At 33.0% G+C, this 12531-nt stretch overlaps 1 protein-coding gene across 1 annotated transcript in view; it reads left to right on the top strand.

Annotated features, from left to right (window-relative positions):
- The first annotated feature begins 4220 nt into the window (after positions 1-4220).
- The window catches only part of LOC140137887 (orexin receptor type 2-like), a 111748-nt gene continuing 103437 nt past the window's right edge, over positions 4221-12531 (top strand). The window contains exon 1 of the mRNA XM_072159692.1: positions 4221-4351. Within this exon, the coding sequence (XP_072015793.1) occupies positions 4339-4351 (13 nt within the window). The 5' untranslated portion in view covers positions 4221-4338. The remainder of the gene's footprint in view (positions 4352-12531) is intronic.

The following is a 12531-nucleotide window of genomic DNA, read 5'->3' as shown; positions in this document are numbered from 1 at the left end:
TACTAATATAATTATAAACTTTTTATACCATTTACTAGTATTTTGATGAAATAAATATCAGTATAATTTCGAGTTGAATGCGTTCATCATGATTAATAACCTTTTTTTATTTATCAAAAATCGACTATGGCATAGTTTACTGTTTATGCCAAACTTGTACAACTGGAAAGTTCCAGTACTATTAAAGGCTCACTGTTTCACATTCTCGTTAAATTAGCAATAGGGTTTCTCCACATTTAAGGCAATGCAATCATCATTCTGTGAAATCTTGTGATTTCCCGATCCATGAATAGATCTTACTGACTTTGTTATGTGATTCAACTTGATTGAATGAGAGAAGATTACCATCTTTGATGAAATTGCTTAAATGTAAACAAAGTTAAATGATCAAATTAAATTATTCAGGGTACATCACATTGAATACTCACTTCTGACAAAGATACAAGTGCTAAAAGACGCAAGAGAGAGTTAATAATCCTTTTAAAGGCGTCATAGTACTAAGTGTTCAACTTTTGCTATAGTTTATTCTTTTCTGTTTTTACAGTCAAAACCATGTGTCCTGCTACTGTATATCCTATGTTTTCTTGAAGCAGGTCCAAAAGGTCTTCCTGGGACGTCCCTTGGTTCTTTTCCCTTGTGTGGGTTTCTAAGTAAGCAGATCAGATGTTATTCTTCCTTCGGTTCTCTAATACAGTGTCCTGCAAACCGTAGCCGTCTTGCGGTGATTTTCGAAGTTACAGGGGGAATGTCCCAATACAATTATTTATTGGTCATATATATTTTCCAGCTAGCAATTAGTGCTAATCGTGTCATTCGCGTATAGCACCCAACCATTGCTGTACTCGGTGATGGTCCAAGTTTCACAACCATACAGCAGGACGCTTTCTTACATAGTGGCTTGGAACAGGTGAATTTTGAGGTGTCTGGGTAAGGAAGATTTCCGACTTTTACTCGTAAAATGCTTTATTTGGCATATGTCAGACCTATTTTGGAATACGGGCCAGACATTTGGAATCCATCTTCTAAGGGTCTCCTAACTGCCATAGAAATATTTCAAAGGCGTGCTACCAGTTTCATCCTTCAAAGTTCTGCCCCATATGAAGAGTGTCTAAAAGAGCTCTACCTTCTAGTCTTGAGGACCGACGCAGTTTAAAGATAACATCCTGCTCTTCAAGGGCTTACATCTCATTATCTCATTACAAGAATTCATTTCTTTAACATCTTCTGACTCACCTACAATTATCCCAAATAAGTGCAATACCAATATTTTCAAGCAGACATTTTTAACCGTGTGTACAACTCCTGGAACAAGCTCCCTGCTGACATAAAGAATGTTCAAATTTTCAAATGTTTCAAATCTGAGCTTAATCTCAAATTAATATATATATTAATGTATACCTACTTTGTGCAATTTCTCTAGTGCTTTAATGAATTCTGCAATATCTTGACATTATATATGGCAACTCAATTTTAGTAACGTATTTTATAGTGTTTTTAAATGTATGTACTATGTACTTTTTAGTTCTTTTATTTTTTGTGTGTATAAGGAACCCCATCTAGTGGGCCTGTGTGCCTGTTTGGGTTGCCCTTTTGGATCACACACCACATTTTGATATTTTTATTGTTCAATGAAGGTAATAAACTAAACTAAACTAAACTAAACTAAACTAAACTAAACTAAACTAAACTAAACTAAACTTTCTTAATATCTTACACAGTACTCCTAACCCACGACCCCAAGTATTTGAAGTCTTTAGCTTCTTCCAGTAAGCTGCCATTTTCGGTTTGGATTTCAACCTCTATCTGTTGAATGGTTGTACACTATGAATTGTGTTTTCTTCGCATTTATATGTAAACTCCTGTAAACTCCTGCAATTCCTGTGCTTGGCTGGCAGTATCAGATAGTAGCGCTATATCGTTTACGAAGTCAAGATCAGTTATCATTATATTTAGAAGACCAAAACATCAGCTTTTCCTAGATTTTATCGTGAATCCTAATTTCTCCTCCCTTCTGTCTATTGCAGATCTGAGGCAATAGTCTAGGACGATGATGAACAGATATGATGCCAGTGTATCACCTTGTACTGTTGTAGCAGCATCTGCTAAAATTTCAAATTCATCTGTGTCACCATCTGGGGTCATCACTTTAACCTCTGTACCCTGGTACATGTAGGTATCCTCAATTGCATTCACAATGATACCGGTATCTGAGATGAATTATGAATGTTATATTTTTCTTAAAGTAGATTTTATTATATCTAAGAATAAATCAAACATAGATTTTTATATGGTAGTTTGATCCTCTCAGTAGCAAAAGAGGTTATCATAAAAACTGCAACCTTCTTCTCGGATGTTACAAAATAATAATGATGAAATATGATGAAAATGAAACTAAGGAAGAATAAATGCAACCACTGAGAAAGATAAGTGCCGGAAATGCGTAATTAATTATTAATATCAGATATAGTTAGAAAGAATAGATGCAACTCAGCAAGTATAATGTGAGAAAGTTACAAAATAGGAGAGGGGGATTATGGTAGGGAGAAAGAAAAAAAAAAGAGGATAAATATAGCGATCAGTATTGTACAATTATCATTGTACAATTAGATATTACTATTATGGTAGAGAGAAAGAAAAAGGAAGACACGCGAAAGACTGTATTCATAAGAAATTCAAGGAATTAAAGAAGTTTAAAGATGAGAAAATATGATTAAAGATGAAATATCGATCAGCATTGTACATCTGGTAACTACTTTAATAGGTATTACAATAGATACCGCTTGTTATTGACTGGTCTGTTAGCATGTTTTTGTTAATGTCCGATGTTCACAACAATATCGTATTATCTTCTCTATAATATGTGATGCGATCAAGCAAAATCAGTCGGAACTCGGAAATATTGATTTTGAGATAAAGCCAAACAAAGGAACTATTTCCTTTTGTTTCCTCTTGTTTTGGAAACTCTTTAATTGCTCATATCTTTGGAACTGGTTGTTCAATTTTAATGGGGGTTTCTGCAAAAGCCAGCTTTGTAAATGTGTTTTACTATCCTATAAGAAACTGAAAATTTAATATCTCCAAGTTCCGACTGAATTTGCTTGATCGCGTCACATATTTGTTTCAAGACAAATTTATTATTATTATCTTGAAAAATACACATCTGATGACGTATGTGATTGATAAGTGTCAAAGTAGACTACGGGTTCTGCGAGATTTTATTTGCGCATGTAAGATCTAAGTACGTGACAGCGTAAAGATTTATTTGATATCAACTGCCGCTTGAATATACAATATATACTCGTATATAAGAAAGGAGAAATTTGTGGAGAATTTTATGTAAAAGGTTGACCATCAATGAACTGTATAATAGTCCTTATAAATTCCATTTAAAAGAGTAAAATAACATAAAATATTTGGTTAAATATCTCATTATCCTTGATCGGTTGCTGGAGTAAAACGAAATGCAAATAACAAGAATGCGGAAGCTCTCTTTCTGAATAATTTGAAGTGATTTTGTTATTGATTTTGGTTTATTTTTCACGTTATTTGTTTATTTTCTGCCGCAAATTGACAAATGAATGACCCGCACTTGACGGCACAATCCTTTTCAAATTTTCATTCATAATTCACTCCTACGAACGAAATATGATCACTTATAAAGTGGTAAAATGCGCACTTATAAATAAATGGGTGAGCTTCAACTTTAATCACAATATCATATGTGCGTGTAGGTAATAATGATCAATCGTATTTTCATATAGGTAAGTCATCATAAACATACATACTGTTCATCAGTAGCAATTAAGTGTGCAGTGAATAGTGGAATAATATAGGTGAAGTACATACGTTGTGATAGCAATAAAGGTCGTAGTTACCACTATGTTTTATAATAAATTTAACCATCTCTGATTAGGACAAAGAGCTTGAGACATAGCGGATTATATAGTATAAAACGCGATATTCCCGCTCAAGTAAGCTTATCCGTTATTGCACTCTCCTTATTAAACAGAGTTTTTTTTTTCCTTTCATTTTCTCGTACGCCAAAACTTGCTACAGTTTATTATTATTCCTGCTCCGAGAGATTGACAGTTGCTAACTACAACTCATCGTGTTCATAAGCCAATAGAGAAGGTTTAATGCTGATACACTACCACGTGGGATGGTCCGTTCTCGCAGTGTGCTACAACACACAGATCAATTTGGTGTAGTACGTTGTCGGTAGCGTACCACGGTGCAAGCCATTCGTAACAAACCTACCGCAGCGCATTTATCACTATTACTATTAAGCTACACTGGTTTATTTTAAGGGAATTAAACTACTTTCTTCATAATTACTTAATGCCAATTGTTGGTAAGTACAGAAAATTTAAATTATTTTACATTTACTCTCTGAATCTATTGTTTTGTTGGTTTTTCGTCTTAGTGTGATTCTGTTTTTTACGATTATTTCAGTGTACACGTGTCCAATGGGTTTAGTTTAAATGTGTACTGGCATTGTAATTGATGTCTTTAAATGCCAGTTTAACAATAGAGACCTGGTATTGAGGAGTTATCTTATTACAAAACCTACTTACCAGATCAGTTATCAGATAACGTGCTAGAAGATGATGTTTCTTGAAGTTGACTTACAACTTTGCTGGCTCGTTTTATTTGATAATTAAACCTTTAAATTGAATACGTTAGAAATATTTCAAAGTGAAATTTGTAGAAAGTTTTAGGTTGAAATTGGTTTGTTATTTTGATGGTTAATGTTAAGACTAAGTGAAAAATTGTTATTACAGCGGAAATAGACATATTACGATTTAGATATTAAGTACGAGACAGGTAACGTAGATTCATGTAGGGATGATACTTTGACAATCGGATATCATATTTAACTGATTTTATGCTTTAATAGATGGGACACTTTTGAAACTTTAATTTGTATGAGTGTTTGTTTGAATATTTCCTGTATACACTGAAAAAAACCCAGTCAGTCACATGCTTGACTAGCTTAAAACTAGTCAGTCTGGCTAGTCGTGCGTGCTTGAATACTTTATTCTAGTCAAGCGGTATTTCAAACCAGTCGAGCGAGCTAACTAGTTCCGATTATCAGGAAAAACTAGTTAATGCTTGACTAGTTTAAAATCGGCGCTGGACTGGCTTCTGCATTGGAGATTTTTTTTAAATATACAAACAGAACCCTGGAAAGTCGAATGACTAGTATAAACCAGTCGAGCTGGCTTGTAAAGCCAAGTTGAACAAAACTAGTCAAGCAAGACCGACTAAGGAAAAGTTAGTCGAGTGACTAGCCTAAACGAGTCAATCGACTAGCTAATTTTAATCGAAGTCTTCAAAATGTAGATAAAAGTGTATTTTGTTGAAATATCTTCACATGGAATATTGTCTGACAAGCGATTCATATTTATGGCAAGCAAATATTCATTTTAATTTAGAAAATTATGCATATTGAAAGTAATGCCGAAGTCTTGTTTATGAGTACAATGGTAAGAATATTTTCATGAGGTGAAATATGAACTGTTTGCCGAGTTGAATGGAACAGTTCATATTTCACTGAATAGAAATATTCTTTCCATTGAATGAATATAAACATTCAATATTTGTTTTATATAACTCATAAGTAAGTTCCTTTGCTTCCACTTAATTTTATAAATCACCAGGAAAACAAAATAAATTAAAAGATATCTAAATGCATAATTATTCATTTTAGAAGCAACACCCGCACTTATAATTGGCGAGTCCAGGTGGAAGCCTCTCGCGTATGTCAGCGTTGCTATGGTAGCTCCACGGAGTGCAATAGTCCTTTTGCAGCCGCTAAAAATAATCAATAGTAGTTGGCCAATCAAATGATAAGAAACTTTGTATGAGTTATATAATAGATAACATTTAAGACCTATTCTATGAAATGTATTTTAACAGTCTTGGTTATTACTTCCTGGCCAAGAAAGATATATATTTCGTAATCAGGCAATGATTGCCTTGGTAACGTTTGGAAGATTAACCGTAAATTGACCTTGACTCAATGACTAATCGAGTAAATAAATTTCACAGGAAAAAACATAATAAGTAATTCAAATAACAATACGCTTTTTAGCAAAATATTCAAATTACTCCAATTTTATTTCAACTTTTTATAAAATTATCACCTAATGTATATCCATTGATTAAAGATTCAATTAATACTTTTTTAAAGATCTAAATAAAAAAAATTGCGAATACATTACTTGAATTAGAGTAATGGATCGTGGGATACCATGATCAGGCACATGCTGCGCTATTAGGAAATGTTTCTCAATCTGGCAATTGGCCTGGACTTTTGAAACTAACGTTGCCTTTAATAAAACGTGTAAACTTTTCCAATGAAGAAGTAGTTGAAACTATAGTGTATTGTATGAGCTAACCACATTGTAAGTGAGTTTGTTTTTTTCTGTTTAAGAAACCGTGCAAACATATTCAATAAGATTGAAACAGTTCAACCTGTATTTTATCAAAATATTTTTACATTGAAACTGATGTTGATTTCCCGCTTTTAGGGAGGTCTGCCAATCAAGTAGTTCAAACTGATGTGTATTTTATATAAATACCATAGAAGAGTGATTGTCCTGGTTTTCACAACTGCTTAAATTAAATTAAAATTCAGTATGAGTATAAAACAATTATTGTCACATGTTATTTTGGGGATTATATAAACACCCGCAAACATTTCAATATACAAGTACCACCAATGATTTAATATAAATACCATGTTTCCTGTGTAAGAGCTGTCTTGTAAAACTTAATCCGTCAAAAATAATAGGACACAGTTACTGTGAATATTTAGGATATGTAATGTTCCTGGAGCATATCTTGTTTGCTAACATCTCATCTTGGTGATGTATTCATGGTATTTAATTTTGTAAAAATAATATATTGAATCTCAATTTTGTAATTTGTCAGTTGATTAATGCATTATGAGTAAAATTAATATACATATTGGGCTATTCCATTTAAAATCCACGCTACCCCTGTGGAAGATTTTGGAAATATCTTCCACAAGGGGAGTATGAATTTTATGGGATGAACACATTAGGCAGCTCTATTTTAATCTCTTATACCCTTTGAGAAAGATTCAATCCGAATCTTCTACAGAGGGAAGGTGAATTCAAATAGAGTTGCCTAATAATGCTCATTCCATTCCCACTGTGGAAGATATTTCCAAATCTTCCACAGAGGTAGTGTGGATTTTAAATAGAATAGCCCATTTGCAGGTGTATTTCATATGCATACAATGTTGGAGGCAATGTTATCTTTCCTGTTTACGAGTCACCTTGCAAAACGTATCGAGTAATATTTATTGCATATTAGATTTAATATTGCTCAAAATTTTTTCACAATTAAGAGCTGAGGCTTGCCTACCTCATTAAGTTACGTATTGGAAAACAGATCAACATGAATTTTATGACAAAATCATAATATTAAAACAATTATTTACTTTCCGTGTAAAGGACCTTTTCAAATAAAGTTTAAATTAAGATGTGATTTGAATAAATTATTTGTTGGTAGTAAATGCTGACTTTAAGAGAGTCCTTGCAAAACTCATTCAATTCAATAGGATATATTCAACATTATATTATTACATTGAAATCAATGAATGCTGAATTTCCGGTAAAAAGAAACGCCCTTCAAAGCTGCATTGATAGTAAGGTTTTATTGTATATTGATATAATATTATAAATTTTCCTGATTACGAAACACCTTGCATAACCTAATCACGAATAATTGGATAATAATCAACATGGATTTGAAAACCTTACTGATTGTGCAGTCCTTCCGGTTAAAGCAGCATCCTGCAAAACAAACCACTTGATTCTAAGGGGTATTGTATGTCAAATAATTTTGACTTTCCTGTTTCTGGTAGGCTATGTAAAACTTTACTAATAAGGACTAACTTGGGAACATGATTAAACATATGTACTGATCGCATTCTATGGATCTACGGAAGGCATGGTTGAATTCGGAGACAAACTTTAAAGGTGACACATTTAATTGTGTTCATATTAAAATTAATTCAGTTAATGCTCCTATTCTTACAAAATAAATCAAACATAGTGGAATTGATATAGAGAAATCCATGTGCAATATCATTAACGTCCATGGTTTGTTTCAGATTGAATTTGACCAACATACAAGATGGTCAAGATTGCAATATGTGAAGAAACAATTTGATATGGCAATATCATTACGGCTTATTTAATCCCATTACAGTTAGACGCGAGCGTACGTGCGTAACACACAATGCCACATTTGGTATGTAAGTGAATTACGTTATTGGCAAAAATCACAGACGCAAACAGGTTTTCGTAAATGAGTTTATTTTTCTTTTCTGTTAATGCTTTGCACAATTTCCAAAATATTCCGATTTCCTTTATCCAGTTATTTACTTATTTACTATTTATTCTTTTGTTTATAAGGCTTCATCAAAGATTTTGCGAACAAAGTATATCTAAATGCACCACCAAATGATCCAACATATAGGTCGATTTGATATATCACATTGCATAAAATTTGTAAATTACCTGCTCTGAAAATAACAATTACTATTTTTAGTTCACATTGTTAGCGTAGACAGCTTCACTCGTACGATAAGCAAAAACGGAAGTAAAAAAGGCCGATCATAGTTTTATTTTATCTTCACTTTGATGTCATTTATCTGCTTTTGTAGCACATCTATGCTTCACGGTTGTTTATTTATTATTATTCATTTATAATGTTCAATTCTTGACTTGAATAATACCAACAACTATCACACTAAAAAACTGAATATAAACATATAGTTTGTAGCAATTTTTAACATAGATTTTCGTTTCTATATCAAATTACTAATCTTTTTCTGTGTTTTTTTGTGATAAATTTAATTCTATAAACTGAACATATGTGTGCAAATTGAGGGCGCTATTTACATGTATTTTAAACTTGAATTAGCCAAATGAGCTAAACTTTACATTTCATGATAAAAAGTTTTTTGAAAATTTCCTTGTCATTTGTTAGTCTGTTTGCTGATATTCTAATACCATTTGTTTACCTCTTGTAAAGATGCAAACAAGATTTTAGATAAATAGCGCCACCATTGTTCAATTTTTCTTTAAAATGACCAGTTTTACATGCCATCAAACAACCGTGGCTTGCTCTAAAAAATTTGATCAATGTTAGGAAGTTCCGTAATGGCATATTGCCGATAATCCCTTTAAGGATGGGTGACCCGATTGACAGCCAAATAATCCCACTTTATACATCGTTATTGAGGTTTGAAACCTCATATGTTTTTCATACCAACTTGTAGAATGAGGTCATCCCTTTATATGGTATGAACAAAAAAGGTGGTCTCATCCGTTATGGTGGTACACTAGCCTTATTGATTATTCTTGACCATTATGATACGCGGTTTTACTTCTAATCCATAACCTCTGAATCAATTGAAGTCAAAACTTGGTTGTCGCAGTGATAGCTAGGCTTCCATCAGGGCTACGACACTCAGCTCATTTGCATGGCAAAATTACCCGTCTCCTCCGCAGCCAATATGGTTTCGCTCCATCGAAATCAAGCTGGCCACGGAGGAGACTACCCTCCTTGTTTGTTCATTTGTGTATGGAGAGCCATTATTGGAGTCTATAATGACTTAGGCTACGCTCTCAGCTAGAGTCCGACGCTGCATTGTACTAGAAATACCTTTTCTGTGAAATCGCTATAGAGCCAACCGGGAACACGTATTTGTTTTGAAAATATAGCATTAAAATTAGTATCACCCTTGTGGCCCCGTGCAGTGGTAAACCTTAATTCTTTCATTAAAAAGAAATGAAAATTAAAAACAACACGGCTCTACTTGTGCACCTATAAAATGGGCACAGAAATTTGTCTCAAATATGAGTGAATTTCAAGAAACATACGGGATATGATGAACATTGACCTGACGCCATGATAGCAGGATCTATTAGTCGTTTTATATACAATGTATATATCGTATTGTCATAATACCAATATTTGTCATAATATATAATGAGTAATATTTAGCAACGTAAACGTGCAGTTCATATGCACAAACGAATACTGATCTTTATGATATTCAGGTTTTTGTACATCACATATAACATGTCACATAGGAGGTCATACGTGTTGACCTTCATCTATTGTATTTGTTCATCTGTGTATGGAGAGGATTAACGCCATTAAAACTCCATCAGTATTAGGGCGTAGTTCAGTGAACTCATCGGATTGCTTTTCCAAGTACTTTGATAATACAGATAATATGTATTAATGGGTCGAGGTGATTGCATTGAAAAACCTAATAAATTATTCATAACAGTTACGTAATCAATCGATAGTGCGGACACTTTTCATTTGCAAACCACCAAAATTCGTGATATTTTAGCGTTGGAAAAGAAACCACGTGAATAGAGTGCCCTCTCAAGAATAGGTTCTCTGTGGCTTCCATGTAAAGGGCACAACATACGATATAGTAGTCGCAGCGTGCATTCAAACGTTGTCACAATCGCTAGCAGCATGCAGTCGCTGAAGCGTCGGAGCGTGAAAGTTGCCTTGAAGTTAACTGGTTTGCGACTTAACGCTCGGCATGTCAGCGACCTATCGATTAGATATCGGCAGTCGCTCTGCCGATCAGAGACGGAAGTATAACGATACGCTTGTAGCGATTACTTAGTATGATATGACTTTTTAGGGAGAAAACACATAATTATGAAAACATCGGACCATTGGGTTTTGATGATAAAATGATAAAAAGGATTAAAAACGTGAAAGTTTACATACTGTTATCAAAAGCATTTTGCAAGACTCTTCTAATAGACAAAGTAAATGAGTTTTTTTGTGGGTGAAGTTCTTTACTGACAAATAGAAATTATCATCCATTTTCATGTCATTCTTTTATAAGTAAAAAGTAATTCCTATTTTAAAGATTTTTATTTGTTACATACCTTGCAGTAAGCTTTCGATCACTATACTCTAGCATACCGTATTAAATAAACACCTCCACTTAAATCATTGAAATTTTTGATTTTAAAATATGAATGAACTGTGGTGCCTTTATCTTTAAGCACCAAATAAGTACTATAATATCGATGCTAAATTTAGTTGATTATATTTTCTTTGAATGAAAATTGTTACTTCCTGTCAACGCCTTCAGAAATAAACAAAAAGTTATTTTATCTTGAAGAAAGAAAAAATGGTTGCCAGTACTTTTCTAAGATATTACCGACCTTTCTTGCAACTTTTATCAATTGCTAGGGCATTACCCGGTGGAAGACGGATATATCACTTTTATTTCAATTCAATTGAAGAAGCACTCAATCAACGAAAGAAACTTTTCAAGAAAATACAAACATCAAAAGCAATATTAATATCGACAGCGCGGTATCATTCACAACACATGTCGTGTATAAATCAATGTAAGAAGGTCATTTCTTGTAGCATCCGTCTATATTCACTATAACGCCAATACAAATATTCAATTCAGCTGCAATTTGAAGTAGGCGTTTCGCATTAAACATTTCAGCTCTATGACACTTGGAACTCACAGCATGCACAGTGAAACCTAAAACTGGGCTGACAAACCGATATTATCTTCGAATACAATTCTTGAATTGTTACTTTCTAAGTGTCAGCTTACATAAACAGTGATTTTGTTATGCAAATAAAGATTAAATAGTTTTACGTCGACTTGGACGTGGATTTTTGCCATTATTATGTATCACCATTAGTTTGAATATCATTTATACCTTCCCAACAAACACAAAAACGTTTTAAATAAGTTATATTTTGGTTTTTGGTTTAGGTAAAAACGTTTGAATAACATTAGAATATCGGGTTATATAAAGGTCATGAAAACATTTTAAAACGCACTACAACAATATTTTTAAAAATGTTTTCAAAATGTTGTTGTAAACTATTTTGCAAACATTTTTTCCCAAATATTTTATCAACACTTAAATGACATTATATTAAAATATTTGCACCCAGCAAACGCAGAAATATTCTTAAGATGTTTTTCAAAAAGTTTTCATAACATTTAAATGTCGGGTTATATAAAGGTCATGAAACGTTTTTAAAACGTTACTGCAAATATTTTGGGCAAACATTTTTCGCAAAATATTTTTTCAACCCCAAATAACATTCTGTTTAGAATGTTTTGTATAAAGTTTTCTGTAAGACATTTTGTGTTTGCTGGGCAGTAGATTATCAAAAAATGCTTTTTAATGTTATTACAACGTTTTATACCCTTAATATACCCTTTATATAACCCGACATTTAAACGTTTTCTGACAACCGTTTTCTGACAACCTTTTGCTAATGATGTCAAAAACGTTTTGTGTTTGTTGAGTTGTTTGTACCATACTCTAAGTGCACAAATATTGTAAACGTCTCGAATAACATTTCAAGCAATCCCAGAACTATAAATTTGAATTAAAAGTCTCGCATCATTTAGATACTTGACCAGTGACCTGGTTAAATGTAATGTGGAATAATGTCAATTTCTGTTCATCG

Source organism: Amphiura filiformis, chromosome 17 (assembly GCF_039555335.1).
Source record: "Amphiura filiformis chromosome 17, Afil_fr2py, whole genome shotgun sequence".
Taxonomy (NCBI): Eukaryota; Metazoa; Echinodermata; class Ophiuroidea; order Amphilepidida; family Amphiuridae; genus Amphiura; species Amphiura filiformis.
This window is presented reverse-complemented; position numbering and strand designations above follow the sequence as displayed.